This window comes from Platichthys flesus, chromosome 23, assembly GCF_949316205.1.
Source record: "Platichthys flesus chromosome 23, fPlaFle2.1, whole genome shotgun sequence".
Lineage (NCBI taxonomy): Eukaryota > Metazoa > Chordata > Actinopteri > Pleuronectiformes > Pleuronectidae > Platichthys > Platichthys flesus.
In genome coordinates this window covers 9221305-9244069 of record NC_084967.1, presented here as the reverse complement: position 1 = coordinate 9244069, position 22765 = coordinate 9221305, and the positions used below count along the sequence as shown (strand labels likewise).

Below are 22765 nucleotides of genomic sequence, written 5' to 3'. Positions count from 1 at the left end.
GACCAAAATTTAATAAATGAATATACTGTATTATAGAAGTCTTGAAACTAAGATTGAGACATTTCTCATTGACTTACATAGAAGCTGAGTTTCATTTGCAACCAGTTAAGTCGCCTCCTGCTGGCCATTCAGAAGAGTACAGGCATTTTCAAATTGGCTTCTCTTCCCGTACTTGATTCTACGCCCATTGTTATTCATAGTCTATAATTTCTCAACTGTTGCTTTACCACCCAGCAAAGCAACTATGAAATAAGTGCTAAGTTTCTTTTTACTGCACTTTGGTCGTCATTCTTGATTGAGTGAGCACATTACATGTTCTCTGATATTTTTTTAACTACACTGTATACTTTCCCTGCACGTGCAGACATTTTTACAGCGAACCACCTCTTCACAAATGTGCTTCAACGACCTCGAGGCTACTTTTAAATTTACGTACGCCATATAATGAATATTTACATTGCAATCTTTCCATTAAGCCCATTAGTCATAGAATAATAATGGTGATTTAAGCAAATGAGCTTCAAAGTGGGGGGAAAAGTAGCAGGAGGTAGACGATGCATTGTGGAGGCATCAGATATACTGTAGCAAACAGCACCCACAAAATGTGTCAGTTTAGAAGGGTCCCAAGAGAATTATTGGAGAATAGGTGTGTCTGAGTCGCTAACTGTCAACTGTCAACAGGAAAACACGCTAATGCACCTGCGTTTACTCACTTTCTAGGACACTGTCACTACATATGACCCAATTACGAAACCTCTGTGAGCCTGTGCCTGTGCTCAAGTTCATTTTCAGTCTGTCCTGATTGATTAATTGCATTGATTTTGGATGTCAAGTGTCAAGATCGTTTGTCAAGGGCTTAAAATTTGGAAGCATGTGCCTAATGTCAGGTTCATTATTGGAAATGAAATATGACATTGGGACATATGACATGATAACGTGACATATTTTCAATGGCAGCACGGTTATCTTGTGTTCCCGGTGCTGGGTCCTGGACGCCACAATTACGCTGCTATATGTATTGACATTCTATGAATGACACGAGGCTTTAAAATCTGCCTATTAGTTCACGCCATTTACTGCCACCTGCAGCTGTGATGGAAGTTAATAGAGGGCTTCATCAAACCGGTGACCTCTTTTTTTCAACGTCTATCCCGTTTGTGCATCTTTTGAAAAAGTGCAGGACAACTTCCCCCGAGTTGTAATGAGGCCCAGATGGAGGCATTAATCTCCAATCAGAGTGAATGCTCTGGAAAGCAGGACGTGATTGTGCATGTACACCTGCCAGAGTGTTTACCTGCTGTTGTTCTTCTATTCAATGGGCCTGTTGATGAGCTAACTGGGGGCTGATTAATAGCCAGCAGATGTGACAAAGACTGGGGATAATGGCTCAGAAAGTACTGGTTTTATGCATGTTTTTTGTGCCTTACACATTTTCTATATTGCATACTGTACTGAATTTGTAAAGTATTATGGGTAACCAAACTGCAAATGAGGAGATAAAGAGGAGCTGATAAGTTGGAGAGCTAATTAAGCTCTGGCCAATGACAAGTGTTCAGAATCATGATACTTTGTCTTTTTGTTGTTTATATCCCACATTTCTTTGTTAAATTATTTATTGAGCTTTTTGCCTTAAACCTAAAGTGACCCTGTGAGCGATAATCAAACAGCTTCTATTAATTTCATTAAAATATCCTATTCTCTTGTTCTTTATCTTTGTGACTTTGTGATTTCCTAGTATTGTTTACTCTTGCAAAGACTGCTCCTCCATAGGGAATGTATTTTAATTTATTCACAGTGTGGGATCTTCCTTTCTGTATCTGGGAAAACATGCATAAGAGCTGTACATGCAAGAGCAATATCAGCACTGAGACGTGTAGGTGAGTGAATTCCTTCAATATCGAGCGGTAATTCCATTTTTATTACCAGTTCCCTTTCCCATCGCTCAATCCATGTGACCAAGCTGACAGAGAGACAGTAATAACTCATTACATCACATGACACAACCCACGAAGGCTCAACGAGAACACTACAAGTAGTCCGATAGTCTGAGGTCACGGTGGTCCGTGGGGACGGTAGTAATGAACTAACAATCTCGCACAGTCATATACCTCTCAAGTTAAAGGTTACCATTGCCAATAAAAATGGTTCCCAGTAGCCCTAAACCAACGCTGCTTGTCTGTCCAAACACTACTTCCCAAAGGTCAAGGTTCAAAGTGGCATGCTTTACTTTGTATGTATGTACAAGTTATTGATCTACTGCCGTTTGTGAAAATGTTGTTTCTCAAGTCAGCAATTTGTGTGTCTGTTATCGCTCCTCGAGCTGCTTTACTGTGTGTTCTGTCTTTGTGTCAGTTGAGAAGAAGGGGCTAGAGGGCGAACACATTTTGGCTTGTTAAAACCTCTATGAATTATATATTAAAGTGTAAAATATCTTAAGTAATATTTAATGCACAATGTCAGGGGACTATTCTGTAGCTATAAAAGATCTTATTCATAATTTAGCACATTTAAATGAGTGATAATAAGGTAGGAAATAAAACCTACTCTTCTACAACATAGACTGTATTGAAGGCTGGACGACCACATCCAGAGATTAATAAATATCCAACATATAAACGCTTCCATCAGATTGATCCATGTCCCATCTGTTAACAAGGAGGAGGAAGGATTTATGACCTATACTGCAGACCAGATGGCGATAAAGATGCTTTTGCTTCACTTATGGAATTTTCACATCTTCCTTCTAAATATATTGTCTATGTTCTAGACTCAAGACGTTATTCTGCTGACTAACAATCCAGCTGCCTTTTAGCAGGGTTAGTTGAGCTAGTGGTTATGTTATTATTTAGCTACATAATGTATTAAACTAAAATACTAAAGGGTTTGAACAGTGACTTTAACTGATTTGTTACGTACTCCTCTACTTTGGAAAAACTTTATAAATATTTGTTAAGCCAAGGCTATCTCACTAGAGGTAGCTTTCATTTCAGTTCCCTGGCTCTGTTTCCCAACTACTGCAAATTTGAATGTTCACACTCTCTCAGAAATACTCATTAAACGTGACATTTTGTATTTGCTAAAATGTCAACACATCAGATTTTGACTAATACTGTGTCCATCTACTGAGTTTTGGCTTCGTATGGAAGGGCAACGCTATCGAACACAACCTCAATTAATAAGATGTGGCCTTTGTTTACTTGGACATTTTGTGTTCAAAACAGTCAAGTGGATTGTTGAATGTGAAATATGTTGAATATGTCTTGTCACTCGCTGACATGGCTCTGCACAGACTGTTAATGTCATGCATGGCGAACAACACATCTTGGCTACCAGCTATTAATGGAACATTTTGCTCCCCATGATACCCCAATTACACACATCACTGACCATGAGGGGTTACTACTGGACCATGGTTTGAAAGTGGCTGCTACATGCGTCGCACAGCATAGAGGAAACCCGCCCAGCACCGGTCCCGGGGGCTGCAATATGCTCGGCTCATGTCAACCTTTGAATGAGTGCAGAGTTTTATCAGTTGAGATGGCTATATGTTGTTTCCACTTTTGAATACAAAGAGTAAGTGATAAGGAAAGCCCAGAGATAAGAGCAAGCGTTTGTTTGTATGTGTATTTGTGTGTGTGTGTGTGTGTGTGTGTGTGTGTGTGTGTGTGTGTGTGGCTGGTGAATGTGTGGCTTTGCTGCTTAGAGATAAGAGCTGGATGGAAACCACTCAACCTCACAGCTAAATCTGACAGATATGGAGTCATTGTGAGCAAATGGAAGTACGCACACACACACACACCTCGAACATTACATCAGCTCCAAACAGACTAGAAACAGTTCTACAATGCGGTTGTTGCCATTAACCACCTTTGACTGAATAACGCCCGCATCTCCCACTGAATAGCCTCACAATAGACCACGGAACAATAAGCCGCCGAGGAGAGAGAGCCCTCGGTCTATTCAGCCACGACCCCGTCCAACCCCGAGGAGACACGGCTGTCAGCGCCATGGCAAGCTGTCGACCACAATTGCCAAAGATCGTGATTTCTCTGAACCACAGCTCAACACGAGTGGGATTGTTTCTCACATTCATTGCATATCGTGATGAGAGAGAGGAAGCGCAGGTGGCGTGCTTCAATAATCTGCCAAATCTCATCTCTCTTCCTCCTTCAGCCGCACGGAGATGATTCAGGAGGCCAATCTCATGTGGCAAGGGCCTGCTGTCATAAAATGTCTCATTTCAATAATAAAAGTCGGTGACACGCAATATCACCCCGGTGCAACGGAGCCAAAGGAGATGATAGTTTCATAAATTTGAGTGGCAGGCTGTGCAACTGGTGTGCCGTGCCCGGTCAGCTGAATCACATTGACCCTTGCCTTGCGTGGGATGAGAATACCACAATGTTGTTGATGCATGTGTGACAAGCAACCAGGGGAAGCCAAGTAAACAATGCAGGGGGTTGAAATAAAGCTTCTACATTCTAGTTTTTCGAAGTCTTGTCTCTCCAAAACATCACAAAGTAAATTGGCACTACCTCTAAGCATTAAGAGGTAAATTACTTAATTAAGTTAGCCACAGTTGCTAATCCGGGAAGCTAGTTTGTGTTTACTTTTGATTTGACAAAGAGACCATTTTGTTTAGAAAGCTTAAGGTTGTAATGACATGTCTCTTTGCTGGGGTTTGCATTTCCTGGTCCTGCTAAACGGCGAAGGTTAGAACCATATGATCGGAGGGAGAGAGTGCCAGAGTTTTGGGGCAGCGACGGAGAAAGCTCGTCCCCAAAACACTTAGTCTCTTCTCACATGATCTGAATGTCTCTTCTGTTTGGTGGAGGGACAGGAGCTCTGAGATATAGATTGGATGGACACCATTTAGTGCCCTGTGCACAAACATCACTTACTGTACAATTACAACATCTGCCATTTCAAAGGAGATAGAATCCACTAGATTTAAGATGTGGCTAAAAGTGGCCTAAAATACACAACATAGTTCCCTATAATAACAGCCAATTTGCTGAGCATGAGAATCATATCCTGAAGACATGTTTTGTTGCTGTTGACAAGAGCAACCATGGTCTTGCAGTGGCTGAGTATCGTTGGAGCAACTGTGGATGAGCCCCTTTGCATGCCTGTGGACACCCAAGTACCTGTGCATGCAAGGTAAAGTCTGGAAATGAAATCAGTTTCAGTTAACTGCAAATTATTCTCCTGACTGGGGCCTTTTTATTCGGATTTTATCGGATTTACCTCAGAATGAGAAAAAACCCTGACTCGACTCTAAAATTGGTCGAGATTTCCGCGACTTTCCTTTGCATTTTTAACCGGGTTTGTTTGTCTTCTCCAATCAGTGGCCGTTCAGCGTGCATCGCGACGCTCGGCTGTTTCACATTTCTGCACCGCACCAATTAATCAAAGTGACAAGGTATTTAATGAGAGGCAATTAGAGTGTTAACAAAAAATGCAAATCAGACGGGGAGAGCAAGCGATGCATGCTTGTGGCGGCTTCGAGTGTGTGTCCATGTGTATGTGTGTGTGTGTGTGTGTTTGTGATAAGCCATGGCAACGGGTTCAAGGAGATCCTGCTCACTGAGCTTATTCCTACAAACATTCCCGTCAGAGTTTATTTGCTCGTCTGCACCTGTGATCGCATCCGTTTCCACGCGTGTGAGCACAAGTTGTAATGAGCGTCCTTCTCAGTCTTTGAGACACAGGCGCCTGAACTCCACCCAAAAACAACCAATTAGTTCTGCGCGAGGAAAACCACACGACAACATGAAATGTGGATTAAATAGCTGCTGTCGAGCCGGACGTTAAGCAGCCCACTCAGGTCAATCCCTTCCACATCAAGCTACATCTGTGCGCTGCAGATTACACTGTGTTGCCTTTAGGAATGGCCACTCACAGTTTTTTAGCCGTTAGACCTTCCCTTCAGAGGCGGCGTTTAAAGTTAGTGCCTTTCAAATGATCTTGCGACGCTGACAGAGGGCCAGTGCTTCCCACATGTCCCTGCTCAATAATGCCTGCTCAGAGCGACAGCCTGGTGGACTGTCCTTCAACCGGTCGTGTCCCGCAGTCGAGCCCCTCATCATGAAGTGTCTGCGGAAGCTGAAGTGTCCTTCAAAAAGATGGACTCTCCTGCTCTGCAGCTGATCATGTGCTGGTGCCTCCCGGGAGGACAGAAACAAATATGAACTCCTTCCCTTCCAGAAAGACTGCAGATGATCCCAATATGCACATATTTGGGTATATCTGACTATCCAGCATATTTTGGCTTCATTTTGTTTTGAAGAGGGAGGAAGTAGAGGCGTCATCCATCTTTAGTTCCACAGTATGGTGTCAACAGGATCATTTTAGAAAATATCTGATACCTTTTACTGGCAACTTTGACCAGTAATCCCATCATCGCCAAATATGTACTTTTGAATAGAAGAATAGAATAATACATGTTTCTTGCTGTACAGATAATCACAGTAACTGGTTTTCTAAAGATTTACTCTGGGTTAACATTAAAAACAAAATAAGAGTTGAGTTCTCATGAAACAGGAGCATTCTCTCATCCTACTTTTCATCAATATCATTTCAAATTCTACTATTAATATACTCAACCAGTGTACATTTCTCATTGTATTTTTCATTGCTGCTCTAGCATGGAGCCGTGAGCCCTCAGCATCCAATGGCTCATTTAACCCCCCCCTCAGAGAAAATGCAACCCAAACACTGCTTGACTCATTTCCCCATGTTTTCCTCTTCTTTCTTTGTTAAATTAAGATCATTGCTACAAGCCACAGGACTAAATGTTTCCAGTTCCTCTGATGTGGCAGCACGTGCCTAAAACGATCGGTGGACTTTTGATCTGATCCTAATCGTCCTTTTCTCTCGCTCGCTCCTCCCTGTGGAATGTCTTCTTTGTCTTCCTGTCTCTTCACATTTCGCCTGTCGCCCGTCACGTTTCATTTCAATATCACCGGGGTTGAAAAAATAAAACAGTAAGCGCTTTAAAAAAACAGACACAACGTCACTTTCTGTTCCTACCTGTCTGTTTTGTTGTATGTGCGCGTCTCATGGGGTTTTCTCCCCCCCCCCCCACCTGGCATTATAACACACCACCAGCTGCCTTACAAAACACGACACGCAGACATCACAGACTCCTGACTTGTGACTGTCATTCCAAGCAGCCATTTCTGATGTAAGTGGGGGGAAATCAAAAAAGGTTGTCATCCGTCGGCGCACGCATCGAGCAGCGTCTCATTTCCTGCTCTTTGTGGCACTTCTATATGCAAGGCGGGCTTCTTTTCAATTAAGCTTTATGAATACAGATACTTCCTGGTGGTGGCGGAGCCTTGAAATGATACTTGATTTGTACTGTATTCTGCTTTTCGGGAATCACTACATGAGCATTTTCTTATTCACAACAGCATGTGCTCGATACTTTGGAATGGAAAAACAACCTCCTACTGTTTTATCAACGAGATAATCAAAACTCAAATTAAAAACACTCGTCCCGGGCTAACAACCCCATGGCAAGTCAAGAGGTGCGTCTCACACCACCTAGCTCAATCCATAATAATATCCAGCATTGACTAGCCTGGCACGCGGCTTCGTTTGCTCATAAAATGACTAATGCCTCCTTCATGATGAGCTCATACATCATCGGCGGGGGCTAACGTGTCTGTGTTTAACTAATAGGCCCTGTGTCCTCAAGCAGCGGCGGACGGCGCAGGTTATGACAAACTGCATCAACAAGACATTCATTACCCTCAACATCCGAGGCGACCGAATCACACTCACCCCCGATCCAGGAGTGAGCATCCGGCTGCCCCCCCGCCCCCGCCACAGTCTGTACCTCCTCACGCGCAACGCCTGAATACGCTTTCTTTTGTCACGCTAGGAATTAGCTGAGTTGGTTTTTTAGAGATGCGATGAGATTGTGTGTGGGGGGGTGCTCCGATGCTGGGTGATTGCAAAACTTCTTACATGTCACTTTCATTTCCATCTTTACTCATGAATGCGTTTGCGTGTGTCTAGAAATGATCGAAAGCGTGTCCATTTTTACATGTTGCCTATATTTGTGTGTGTGTCCAGGCAGATCATCATCTTGACTGACAAATGCACTTGGCCTGTGCTGTAGCAGGACTCTAACGTTGCACTGTGTCCTCCCCACAGTCATTAGATCGCCATTAATCTCTCAGCTGCCATTAAAAACAACAGCCACTGAGCCGGGCGGAACAATAGCGCGGCCCTTCCTCCAGCCCCTCGACACCTCGTAGCAATGCGTTTGAATTAGGCTCTCGGGGGGTCACCGATTACGCCCGCATAATTCATTCAGACGGCCGAGTTCACAAAGAGGTTATGCGTCGCGCCTCGACGTGGGAGAGACGAACAACAAACATTCTCCAGCCGAGCGGGCCAGCTACTCCTTCACTCGTTCCTCATATAAAACAAGACGGGTGATATCCATATTTTCCCCCTTTCCTTCAATAAATCCAATCAAACGACAAAAACAATCAATGCACTGACAGAGAAAAGTGCCAGACTTGGTTTTCATTCATCTTTTTCTTTAAAAAGCATGTTTTCCATAAATCGGATTAAATAGCAAGGGCAGATTTAACCTCTGCTCAGGCCAATGCTCTATCTGCCCATTTCAAAGCAGTGTTTCCCATTATTTATCTTGACTGAGGCAGCCCGCCATATTCGTATTAGTCCTGCCATATTTTTATAATGAACCAAAGAAATGTTTGACACGTCTCACAGCAACAAAAGACATTTCTAACTTTGTTTTCCTCATGAAGGTAATTAGACTGGTGAAAAGCAGATTACTCACTTTTTCTAAACCAACTTGGTGCTGAAACCGTATTTATAGTATAATAAAAAAACAGGACAAATGACCTTATTTCCTGCAGGCAGCGTTTCTTAGTAAGCATTGGTTTGATTTATGGTTATTAATTTTAGTGGTTGATCTGGCAGCAGCGGGGAGTCATATTTAATTCATATTTTGATTTATAAACAAGTGTTGTTGATTAAATACATCAGTAGAAAATTAGCATTACCTCTCTCTGCTCGGAGCAGTTTGTCTGTACGGGCGAAACAGGAACAACTTGACCAAGTTCACATTCTTTTCTTCAAACTAGGGCAGGAACTGAGAGGGAGGAACATTGACTGGACCAAAAATCATTCAGGAATAAGTCACTCTGCAGTTGTTTCACCATATATCAAGTGTTCATCCCAAAATGAAAACTCGTGCCTTCAGAAATGAGGCGTCCCCAGTGGACGCAAGCTTGCTCGGAATCGTTGAAGGCAAAAAACGAATGAGATGCAGGGGCATAATTAGCAAAACATGCTAAAGCCTGGAAAGTGAAAACATTTTGCTGGGGGAGCAGGAAAATAAAAGATTTATGTGTTGCTTTCTGCATAACATTAGGTCTTGAGTGTGAACTTTTACGCCCCCCCCCCCTCCTCCTCTTCCCTTCCCTGTTTTTCTCCTCCAAACCTCAGCTTTCTTCATTTTAAAATGATATATGTTTATGTTCACTGGAAGCACCCTCCGCCATTAGCATTATTCATAACGCGGAGCTTTGTCAGTCTGCCCTTTGGTGGGGAAGAAAAACTACTTCACACTCCGCTAAGTGTGAGCGGGAGAGAGAGGAGCTGTGAAAAATACTTTAATCTTAATACATGGCTGGTTATATCAGTCAAAGACACTGTACTGGGATGTGGCCCTCATTCCAGCAGCCTCAGTCCAGAGTCCGACTATAGCCAAGTCAGGCAGCCAAGCTTGAGGCTACAGAGTCACTGGATCCTCACGTCCTCCACCAGTGTGGAAGTTGTCACCCAAGTGCAGTTGGGTGATTTTCAGGCTGTGTCACATTTTACTTGTTAAATCAGTTTTTTTACTTGTTAAATCAGTTTCTCAGAAAGGGTCAAAGGCCCAATTTATGTGAGTATCAATGAGGAGGACAGATGAGATAATTGGCTGGTGTCAGAGAAGTGTTTGATACCGACACTGAGACCACAGTTTGTGCCCTGTTAAGGAAACATCTAAGGTTAGTTGTCCAATAAGGATGAGAGGTCCAAAAAGTGCCAGAATAATGGGAACATCTACAATTCTGCACCAAGGAGAAAATCCTTTCGACCATGTGATTTGGTAGAAATATGCTATGATCTTTCTCATATGAAAAACACAGTTGGATATTGTCTGGGACAGATGAGTTCACCGGAACAGGAAAATGTGTGAATCATCCAGATGAGGGAGGCGACTAGGTAGAGCAGCAGGAGACCAGACATGAGTTTAAACTCCACTGTGGAAAGCTCAGGGATTTTGTTTACACCACATGGACACTGGAGTCAGCCCTTATCACCAAATACTCTCAAATCTTGTTGTCTATCCATGGTGACGTCTTCCTCGGTGTCTTCTACGTGTATCCTGAGATATTTTTTGTCCTCCCTCGACATAGCTAAGTAGCTTCCGTGTCTTCATGTTTTCAAACTGTGAAATAATTTTGTGAAATGCTTATTTGTTATGATTTTACAGGCAATCTGTGATAGCTGTGTCAGATTGGAGGACGCTCAAATATTTTTTTTTTTCTTTTTAATTTTTGGCAAGGCAATTAGATTTATTACTCATGCAGCACACTCTGTTTCTCATTTCAGGCAATTGGGTATAAAAAAAAAAAAATCAAGCATTTGCTCATTCGGGTTTGTTAATATCTAATTATGTCTGCATGATTTCTGCTTGAATATTTCTTCATATAAAGTGAGTATTTATCTGTATTGTATAGGAAATGGTTTCCGCGCCCGAAGGCTTTTGGAATATGAGAGGAAGAGCAGAAACAAGAGGCATGCATTTCTTTAATTCATTTCACACACATCTGTAAAATAAAGAAAAACTGAAGTTAGTCACTAATTCGATATTTTGATTGTTGTTTAGAGGAAAACTGTGTCGCATGGTTTTCCACCAGTTGCCTTTGTTTTCTGCATTTACATCCCTGTGTTCATTCGTTCCACCAACAACACTCCAGTACATTTCCTCTTGACTAACAACAACAACAAAGAACCGTCCACGTTGCTCCGACCACTAGTCCTGAGGGCATTTCCCACATCAACACAATGCTTATGGTTTCAGCCCCGCTAAATGTAATCACCCCCCCACTATGCAGATGGTTTAGTGTCATTCTATCTGTAACTGGACTCGACGCCAGGCTCTCAGTGAGCCTAATGACTCCTAACCCAAGTTGGTTAAGTGGGAATTCAACACTGCCCCGCTGCCGTAACGTAATCTCTCTTCAGGCCACCTGGACCCAGGATCCACACCCTCTGGGCTCAGGGCGAACTTGGCAGTGGCACAACTAGGGCCATTTGCGTTTTTTAAGGATTTAGCAAGAAATTGCTATGAAACAGGCATTTGTACAGGTTTGACAATGTGCAGTTGAAAAGGGTGGAAATACACACTGATATTTGATCCTTCTGACTATTTAGGTTTAAAAGGGGAAGGTGTCAGAAAAGTTACCACAGAGAAAGACGGGTACATTTAATCCCATTGATGATATGTTGCCAATGCCCAACGGTCCCCTTATGAAACCATATTTGAATTCCCTATATCCGGATTTTCTATTTGGAGCTGCACCAAATTGCACACAATCAAAAATAGCAGTCCCCTTAACAGGCTTGTTGATCCGCTCCCTGATCTGCAACTACACCAGATTCTAATGGGTTCATCCTGGGGTCATGCCCCAACCCACCACAATATTTCATGGAAATCAGTTGAGTAGTTCTAGTGCAATCCTGCGAACACACAAACAAACAAACGCAAAAGAAAACAGAACCTTCTGACTGGAGGTGACAAATAACCCATCTCCCTGAAATGATTATACATGAGTCTTGGCAGTGTGAAAACGCTGAGGGGAGCTTTTCTTTTTATAGCACAAATGACATTTGGCTTCAGATGAGAATTGCACCTTCGCTGCCAAAGAACGCATCCAAAGATATAACATAGAATTGCAACCCTAATGTGAAAGGTTTTATGTGACAGAAGTCGTTTCAAAGGGATTTATCTCCTGTGCATTTGCGTTGCACCATGTTGCATCGAATGCCTGTAACATGCTCCAGATGGTTCACACCTAACATCTGTCTAACCTGACGCATCACAGCCTGCAGCGCGTGGCCATGAGGTGTATTATTAGGTTATTCTGCCGCACGATTGGCTTCAAACCATATAACACTCATCGACTGGCTGCAGCACACACACACTGTGACCAGACAAAACTTGTATCTCTCTCTGCCACACATGAATGACAGGCTGCCTCTTTCTGAGTCTTCCACCACTATCTTTGTCTTCGCAGGGCACCTTCCAAATCTGTGGCACCCCTGCAGGAATACGGGTTATGCCAAAATGTGTTAATGAACGGGATATACAGACGGTGACAAGCAAGATGGACAGGGGCAGTGGAACGGAACTGACTTGAGACAATGTCTGGCAACTGCAGTGATGGGAGGGGGAGGGGGAGGAGGAGGGCGAGACTTTGTGTTTTTGGAAAGGGCGACCAAAAAAAATTGGGGAAAAAAGGGGGGTTTAAAAGACACAGGACACTTGTTTTTCTCTCTCTTACCTTTTCATTTCACCCGCATCCAACTCCCTCCCCCTCTTCTTCTTGTGTCCTGTTTCCTATCATCTTGGCCAGGCCACTTGGCCGAACAGCGAGTATGGTAATCACCTCGAGGCTGATAACAACTGATAAGTCCTCTTGTTGACCACTAAGAGCTTAAATGACATTTTTACACAAGTCGTAAAAAAGGAAAAACACGCTGTAAAGGTGATGAATGGATGGACCCTGTGTGATTCCCCCCCCCCCCCCCCCCCCCTGTGTGTTAAACGATGGGCACACAGTGTGTGCAAATATGCATATCTACGTCTTAACACTGTCGTTGAGTTTAGTGTGTGCATCCTTTTCCTTGTTTGGAGGGAGGGGAGGGTGAGGAGTGTCACTCTACCCACAGAAAGGGCTTTCATCCTGGGCTTATCAGAGCCAAAGCAGGGGGGGATTGTTGGCTGGTGGAGCGAAACAGCGACTTTGCAACCCCCCTGACGCTGGACCTGTCGTCCCCTGACTTTGTGATTTGATTTCCCCCCCTTACACACACACACACACACAGTCAAATGGTGTGTATGTTTGTTTCCTTGCAGCCGAGCAGACAGAACACACAAAGAAAGAGACACAGAGCGAGACACATACGTCAGAACTGACTTTCTTGTCATCTGTAACTCTCTGTGTCACACTCACCTTCAAATGCTCACAGAGGAACACAGCAACAACTATATCGCAATTTTAATATTTCGCACACACACACACACACAGACACAACAATCAGTGCTGTTAACCCGCCATTAACCTGACGCTGAATAATCACCCATTTCCTGTTTACGCTTACTTTTGGTGGTTGACCAGACGACATGCGGTGATGAGGCCATATGCACCTCTAAATCACGAGGCATTATCACCACGCTGTGCTCCAACGAGCGACCATAACCATGATGGAGGACACCAGATGATGTGTGTTCAACAGCAGAGTTCATCTCCATAATGCTCCATTAACATTTTTAGAGGGAAACATCATGGACTAAGTTTATTGCTCAGCATCTCTAAGCACCAGGACCTTTTGCACACTGTTAAATAAAGAGAGCTGTACTTTTCATCCTTTTGTATAATATAAAAATGTACGATGTCATAAACCAACAAGTCACTTAGATCGGCTTATAGCTAATGTATGTGTGCTTGTTTTTATTGCCTCTTTAGGACCTTTTCCAGCATAACCACTGTCACCTTTCCAGGACCAGTAGACGCCAAAGGGACCAAAGCCTGGTCCTTCAGTGGGGAAACATCGATCTGAGGTGCTGGTGAAGGTTAAAGGTAAGATGTGAATTGTGGTTAGGTTAAGGTTAGGCACGAATCGGCCGTGGTTAAGGTTAGGCTGGGGTTAAAACGCAGCGCTTTGTGTTTTTAAAAGCCTCTTTTCTGGCTACTAAATAAATAACCTAACCATAACTATAAGACATACAAGTATTATTATCTATTGTGGTTATATCTATAAGGATAAAGTATGCATCTATAATAAGTAACAGTAGTTAAATTGACATAACGATAAGGTCTTTGGATCGGCTGTCTACAATGATTGTATGTCAATGCAGTGTCCTTAAAATGATAGCTTTGCAAACGTGTGTGTGAGGGAGGAAGAGAGCGAGACTTGTCAAGTGGAATTACACTCACAGGTGAAAAGGTCAAACTCCCTGACCCACACACTCGGGAGGAGAACAACTTGTTGGCCTGAAAAATGCAAGAAAAGATTGAAAAGGTCACCTCATTCAATGGTTTCTGCAAAGCTCAAAATCCCGACCGAGGAAAAGAAAAAAAGCGTTGTCACTCTGAGCAGCGTTTATACTTCTGATAAACGGGCAGCCGATCCCGGTGACATCACCTCCCTTCATCCCCTGCTGGTCCTCTGCAGCGCAATTTACGGCCCTAACACGTAGTTCAGAGGAGATCTGGGAGCTAAAGATTATATTCATCATAATCCTCCCCTGAAACCTGCAACTTGTCTTTCATGATCACTCATGGATCACGAAGATGATTTGCTGTTGCTGCATGATAACTCCGGTCAGGTGATTTCTACTTCAGCTTGTCTCTCATCCCCGACCTTCTGAGGCCGATTTAGCCGATAGCACCGACATATTACACTTCCCTATCTCGATGAAGTCATGGTCCGGACTGAGCGAGGGACATATGGAGGTGACGGCTGTGTGGGTCTGAGTGCAGCGTCCCCCCCCCCTCCTGCTCTGTGTGGCACTCTCAGGACACCATAGGTGGTGGCGGGGAGAGGAAGGGGTCTGTCTCGCCCCTTCCATGCTGTCTAACAGGCTGGACATGTGGCACGGCATCTGTCTCCGGAGGGCAAGGCCGCACCAAGGACTGGCCTTGTTGCCCACCATACACGTATAGACTGTATATAAAGATGACTATGAGGAGGGTGCATCTTCACTTCCTTTCACTAGTGAAGCCAACATGTAAAATACGCCATCATAATCAGCATTTGGAGCCAGAGTCTGCACAGCAAAGATTGAGGGATGCGATTGCGTTGGCTTGGTCCTGTCAATGCACGTGTATGACCAATCATGGCTGAGTTTCAGCTGTCAAATATTAGGTTTTGCAATTTTTATGACGTCAAATAACCAAAACACAAGATCACGTGCTAGAAAATGGTATTTAGCATGTACTTTTACGTTTTAGTTTGGCCCACTAACATGGACCTGTGCCGCAGCCAGCCACCAGGTGGCGATCAAGCATTATTCTGCTAGCTTAAGCCAAATATTTAGCAGTGGATCTAGTTTAGCTCTTTTCTTCATCCACAGAGAACAAACACTTTGAGGGGAACACAACACACAGGGTAGTAAGTGGCGGGACAATGTAACATGGCCACAAGCAAAATGTGATACGACAGAATTGCCACGGTGTGGATGGAGCCCCGCGGTCACACACATGGGGCGAGTGTTCAGAGATACGCACAAAAAGAAAATCACAAATGGTCTGACGAGAGTCGTAAATCTCCCAGCGGCCGGCGGGCAGCTGGGGTCGGGCGGCCGGCAGCAGCCCTGTCAGAGCAGCAGCAGCTGTGTGAGCTGAGATAGCCGCAGTGATGTAGGAGACACCGCGGCAGGTCCGCAGGCTGAGAGCCGGAATTGGCCTCTGCTACTTTTTCTAAATGTAAGATGAAGAACAGGTCTGTGTTTGGGGTGGGGGGGGTCATCATTACTACGCAACTTCAAAATAGCTGCAATCCATTTTATAGAAAAATCATTGTTTCATCCTAATAAAACATTTTAACATCTTCAATAAAGAAGAATCACCACAAAGCCCTGGTCACAGTGGAAATTAATCTGGCCGTGTGGTGAATGGCCACAGGGTTAGTTGGTGAAGTGCTGCAGCTGCACACATGCAACTCACACTAGCTCCCCATGTGTCCCCCCTGGCGTTCTGCTCAGTATTGTACATTACTTCATTCAATAACTAGTTTCCTTGGAGATGGACTCTCCAGTAGCCATCACATGCTAATGTAACACCACGACAAGACATTTCTACCGTCTACTCCTCCTGTCTCATAACCACCAACCAACCGTCTTCTTCCACAATGACCCCTCAGGCACTCTGCTCCAAAGTCTGTTGGGCTTTGGAACATGGCTCGCTCTTAGTATACGGTGAAAATGTAGAGTTCTACAGGGTTAAACCTAGTGTAGGAGCGAATGGTTGTTTGCCTCTTTATGTCAACCTGTTCAGGGTGTACCCTGCATATTGTCCAATGTCAGTTAGGATTTGCTCCAGCCCCCTGCAACTCCTAAGGATAAGCTGGATGGATGGTTGATTTTTGGCTTGAATGGTTTTGAATGATGGAGTTATAACCACCATGCAATAAGAAACAAGACTAACATTTGAAACTCTTATGATAAGACGTTCATTTCATCAATTCATCAGTTTTCTCTTTGATCAATTTTTTTTTTCAGAAACTGTCGTGGTAGAAATGCATCAAAGCATTAAACCGTTCTCAAAAGTTCAGAGCTGTTCAACCCCATATAAAGCAGTGAGCGACACAGAAGTAAGAGTACAGCACCAGAGCATCTCGGGATGTCAAATCTCTTCTAAAGCCTCGGCCCATAACCCTTAAGGAGCTCCTCTGCCCTGTATCAGCATCCTTTGGTTTTCCACTGGTTTAATGAGCAGGTGGTTTTCTTATTTTGCAGAAAGGAACACATTTAAATTCACTCATGTTTTGTGTGTGTATATGTGTGAAAAAGTGAAACGAGAGACGGGGAGAAACAGATCGCTGAGACGGAGAAAGACAGAGGGAGAGCGGCACTAATGAAGGTTACAGAGGGAGGGAGAGAGAGGATGTGAAAACAGGGAAGGAGGAGAAATGAGTCTGGAGTGATGAAAGGCGGGGGGGGGGGAGACGGAGGGTTTTTCTAGGAGTCTCTCTGGATTTGCCGAATCCCCTCAGCCTCTGAGTTTCGGGACAAAGTCACAGTGACACACTTACTGCCTGGTGAGCTCACTTTCTTTCTCTTGCTCGCTCTCTTCCTCTGTCTTTTCTTCGCACTGGTAATGAGAACTGTAGGTGTCCTCCGAATCACGGCCACACACACACACACACACACACACTGCGGAGCATTTAACAGTAAGTGGGTGTGTTCGCTCGCACGCCTCTCTCCTGGATGCCTGCCACAGTTCTAGGACACCGACGGTGGGATGTGGAAATAGGAGGAAACCACAAGGGTCCCCTCTTTTTTTTTTTAAGTTCCAGCCAATTTCCATGTTAACACCATACGTGGAGAATTCATTACATCTGCTGTATGTCATGCCTAATAAAACCTGGCTGTAGTATAACTACACGTATTGTAATCCTGCCTTTGTTTTGGCCAGTGTGTTCACTCATCCACCTCAACAGCAACAAAAGGGGCCAGCATCTCCTCTCGCCTACCAGGGTTCTCATTTAATTGACATGGCTAATTTTCTCGCGCTCCACCCGGGCACAGAACACAGACATCCACTGTATTATTAGAGCGTAATGAGCCCACACTGTGGATAGCACTCATAAAAGCAGCATCTCACAGGCAAGGATTGTTATAGTCCTACATTGTATAGAGCCCAACCAGAAAACAAGCAGTTGCTGTCCACAGGATTATTGCTATTATCAGCGCTCAAACACCGGACAGTGGCCAAATCCAAGCAGTATGGTCTTTCTGCAGGTTTCAACAAGTTCAATTTAAGACCTTCTATTCCATATCTGTCAAGTACAACAAATATGAAGGGATATCAGAGTCCAAAGTACTTGAACTTCCCAATGACTGAAGATAAGGAGCCAAGTAGAAAGTAATGTTCTGACCAGGGTGTTTGTGGGCTCGGCTATCAGTTCCACATCGTTGTTTTCTGTAGTTTTAGTATAGTAAGCTAAAATCTTAAATCCTTAAGAAAGAACTACAAGTAAAAAGAGACATTACAAACTATTCATCAGAGGCGGATTCATGGGCAGGACCAAGGGGGGGCACTGGCCCCATCTGAAATCTGATTGACACCTGAAGCCCCCCCGTTCCCGTCACTGTCCTGCATATTCCTGATGTGAATGGTTTTGAATGATTGTATATCTTGCAAACTAAAAGGGAGTATTCAGCAGTATACTGCTCAGGCTCATTATGCCGTATCCAGTTTCCCTGCTGTCTGTAACCGTGTAAGATACTAAATGATGAATGAGTCCTCGCTCACTGCCGCTGCTGCTGCTGCTCGCTCAGCGTTCCCACTGCACTGTACTCAACGGCAGCGAGGACCCCGAGCACATGTTTCTCTACAATCAGCTCCACAACACGACCATATGCTGCTGCCGCAAAAACAATATCTGTGCACTTTGCAGCGACTCGTTCGTCTCCCAAACTGAAAATGAATGCCTTTTATGTGTTAAAATGCCACACAGTTTTCACACATAATTGTCTGTTTATGAAATAATAGTATTTTTCACACTTGCTTCCTATCTAATCTACACGTTCCAGCCAAGCCCAGTGCAAGAAGACAGGTTATACATTAACAGTGTTTTACTGCTCATAATGAGAGTATAAGTGCTTGTGGGGGTAATAGAGCAGTTGTCAATCAAAGCCATGCATCTATAAAGACTCAAAAATACTTATATTTCATTTCAACCCATTTTATTTTGGGAATTAAAGCGAACAAAGGTCAATAAGTTAAGTTGACATAAGTGGAAATCTATAAAAGCATCCAAATTAGGATTTTTCGGGCAAGGCGAAGGAAAAAAACTACACAAGTCCACTTCTGACAAACACCAGAGAGGGAGAGAAACAGCAGAACACATTTGCCGTTTGTTCTTTGAACTGTTTTTGCTCCGAGACAGTGGCAGGCAGAGGAGACATGATGAATCCCCCTCGGAGCCAAAGCGGGAAGAACAGCTGAACTTGTTCTCACATCTCCGGCAAGGAGAAATAACTAGCTCCACTCACTTTGATGGAGAGGGAGTACACACACACACACTCACAGAGACACACACACACACAGTCTGGCTGCTGGGAAGTCGCTCATTTTTGCACATTTCTCACAAGCATCTCCTGTGTTTTCCTCCTCTCAACCTTGTCTGCTTTCTTCTGACTCCGCTTCCGATCATTGTGGGAAAATCCACTTGTTTCCACACACAACACTCCTGTCACTATCATCCTCATCTCCTCTGCTGTCATTCATTCATTGCAGCGATGAGGCTCCCCAACATTCACACCAAACCTTCTCCTTCTTCCTTCTCGTCTCACTTACCTGTGCAATCTCATACAGCAGTTTGTAGTGTTCCTCCCGTTTCTGCAAGGTGCACAAATTGCAGCCCATTCTAGTTGTCAGGGAAACGGTGCTGAGTGCCCGATGGAGAGTGTGTGTGTGTGTTTTTTTTGCTGCCTGCTATGTGTGTGTGTGAGCTCCCCTTGGGGCAAAAACACACTCCTCTTCCTCGGCTCCCCCACACCTCTTTCTCATCCGTGTATCCTCAGAGATCCCCTCAGTCGCTCCAGGCACCGCACACATGTGTTGAGTAGAGGTTGTGGGTGTAGTTCCTTCAATGTGTGTGTCTGTGTTCGGTAGGGAGTGTATCAGGAGCAAGATGAGTAAAAACACCTGGCTTCTCCGTCCCTTACATGCCTACATGCAACTCTTCCCACTATCTTCTTCTATCCTCCACCACCTCCTCTCTCTCAGTGTGAGTCCACACTCGCTGTACACACACACACACACTTTTGGCTCGTGAAGACACACCTCCTCCCGTGGTAGCCTGTCTACACACGCCTGCTCGTACTCATGAATAGACAGCATCCTCATTGGCTGTTTAAAAGAGAAGGGGCTCGGAGGGGAGGGAGGGAGCTGGTCTTATATTGAGCGGATACACTATCTGAAGATCAGTGTGGTTGCTTGCAGGCACAGTGACGGACATGTATGCGTTTGTCTGTCTGTGTGTGTGTGTGTGATACAGATGTGTTTAAATGCCATATGGGTGCATTTGTTTTTTTCTGACCCAAATCTCTAAGTTCAATTCACCCAAAAAATCAATATGGAATAACGCTAACTGGATTTAAAATGCCATCCGCACAGTTAATCAAGTTACTGAAAGGGCTATTTGTCAGCGTGCACGTTTGACAACTGGATTTGTCATGGAAATCAATCTCATTTGGATTCAGTCTGATAGCCTTTTGCCCTCCGCACAGTGGTCGGAGGAGTGGTGTTTAGCGGCTTCGCCATAGATTTACAGTCGGTAGAGCGATAGTCACCAAACAGATGCTTCCCTCCCTCATGCCGGCAGTGAGACAAGGGCACCGGAGCAGGCTGACACACAGGAAGTAACACAGACAAGTATTGATTGGCTTCAAATTAGCTACCAGCCCAACTGGCCCCTCTCTATGGGGGGGACGGAGGAGGGGGAGTGGGGGAAAGAGAGAGTGATGGAGAAAAGAGGAGAGAAGTGGGTGGAAGACGCAGGGATGCTGCTAACATGAATTGAAAGTTATGTTTATTTTTCTCACAGGAACCTGTACTCTCTCAAATGACCAGCAGAGGGCGACTCCGCTGGCTGCACGAAATAATTTATTTTCTATAAAGAGTTAATGGTCTTGATCTCTAGCTTTAATTCTTTAATACAGCACGACGTTCATTATTCTGTAAATAACTTTTCAGGTAAAATAGAAAATAAAGCATGGTATACTTTTGGACATGTTGACCCTGTGATTGACGGCTTATACTGTCCAATGGGTGAAAGCCGCAGGTCTCAGTCAGGCTCATTCGTTTTTCTGTCAATATAAACAAACATTTATAAAACAACAAACACTTTTATATTGACCTGGGGGGAGTTAAGGCCATAGTTCACAAGGACAGGCTCCAGCATCCTTGCAAAGTCACTCAGTGCAGAACAATGTATTTTCTGGTTTCTTATTTTTAACTCAAGCATAATAGCTTCCATTTTACATTAAGGTGAGACTTTCCTTCTTATAGGCCTGTGCACTTCAAAGTGTGGAGCACCTTTTTTTTTTTTGCAATAAACTGGCAAACAGTGTAGATTCGGTTGTGGCAAACCTAGCAGTCCCAGTCAAAAGGCAGATCCATCCTGTCTGCATGACGAATAGCCGTCACTGCTAAGACTATGAGCAGAGGGCACAGATGCGTCATCCTCCTTATCACCAGTCATGCAGGTACAAGGACCACAGTGGTTCAGTCAAGGGCGTCGGAGCAGAACCAGATATGGCCCCCCAGATAACACTTAACCCTTTTCTGTCCGAGCACTTTTGTCCCGTTCTGATGAGGTCACCGCTGTCTGCGCTGACCTCTTAAAAAGGTGACTTCACAGGGTTACATCAGCAACTAATGAATCCTAGGGTTCTTTTAGTTAATTTCTTGTTTGCTTGCTTTATTTCTTCTCCTCTTTCAGTGTTTCCCCGTGCTGATGTTTGCAGTCTCTGTGTGGGATTAGCAACGTTACCAGAGTCTAGCTGTCACTGTCGTCAAGCTTAAACCCGGATTTGCTGACGGACACAATAGCCCAGCTAAGAATATGTCCAAAACCCACTTGCAACTATACTGTCCATTTATGAAAGATTGAATTTTCCATTTTATTCCTCCACTTTTCACTGAAAGGTAAGCAAATCTAACATGATTGGTGTTTCTACATAAGGTGACATCATCACAGGTCATCACGATCCTTTTCATTGTTCATCCACTTCATATCATCTTTACAATTTTTGTCTTCTTCATTGCATCGTCCTATATTATTTCCCCAACGCGAGCAAGACTGGACGACTCTCAGATAAAAACTGAAGCAGCATCGTGTAACTTTAAGAGAAGTGGGATTTGAAGCCTGCAGATGAGAAATTATACAGGGAATATTGCAGATATGCACAAACCCATTCTGCCTGGTCATCTTTGATGTCTGTATGGCTGCATGGATCGATAAAGTCTTTGACAAGTGGTTAACTTCAGGGGGACGAGGTAGGTTCAAACAGCTGTACTGGTCATTTCATATTTCATGGTGAAGTCTTGTCAATGGATAACCAAAAATGTCTTGCTGCAGGGGCTGGGGGGGGGGGGGCGTGTAGTACTTCAAAGGGAGCCTGAAGCACCATATTAGCATAATGTCCCCTATGGCTGCGATTGAAAGAAAATGGGCCACTTCACATGTTTCTCTCTGAAAATAGAAATGTGTTCGCTGAGGTTGGGTTGGAACCATTATTGAATCTACAAAGAGTCTGAGTGTACACTTTTAGAAGGAAACTTCTCAAACCAAGACTCGTCACTGCGAGTCCTTTACACATTACACCTTGATGCCAGACCATGGGGGATCAAATCAGGAATGATAATGTATTTGGTCTGTAGACTGTTGATACAGTTGGACGACCTGACAGCTCCCTCAAAGTGAAGCCAAAGTATTTTGATCACCACCTGGTGGCTGGCTGTGGATCATGAATCCTGCCTCCTCCATGTTAATAGATGGGTTTTTAGATACTAAACCAAGACGACAACATTATCTTGCCCAGCTTGTTGGTTTCTTGTTTCGCTCAAATTTCCGCTCAAGGATTCAACCAATTTTCCAGCACCTGTGGAGATGAACTTTGCTACTTTTCGTTTTCATGGCATGTGTCCAAAGATCAATACCACACATTAGCACGTTTGACGTTTACAGCTCATGGCGTCTCGAACCCGAC

The 22765-nt window shown here is 44.1% G+C and overlaps 1 protein-coding gene across 1 annotated transcript in view; it reads right to left on the bottom strand.

Moving 5' to 3' along the window:
- The window catches only part of pdzrn4 (PDZ domain containing ring finger 4), a 32940-nt gene extending 13525 nt beyond the window's left edge, over positions 1–19415 (bottom strand). The window contains exon 1 of the mRNA XM_062383023.1: positions 19347–19415. Coding sequence (XP_062239007.1) covers positions 19347–19415 — 69 coding nt within the window. The remainder of the gene's footprint in view (positions 1–19346) is intronic.
- Between the last annotated feature and the right edge of the window lie 3350 nt (positions 19416–22765).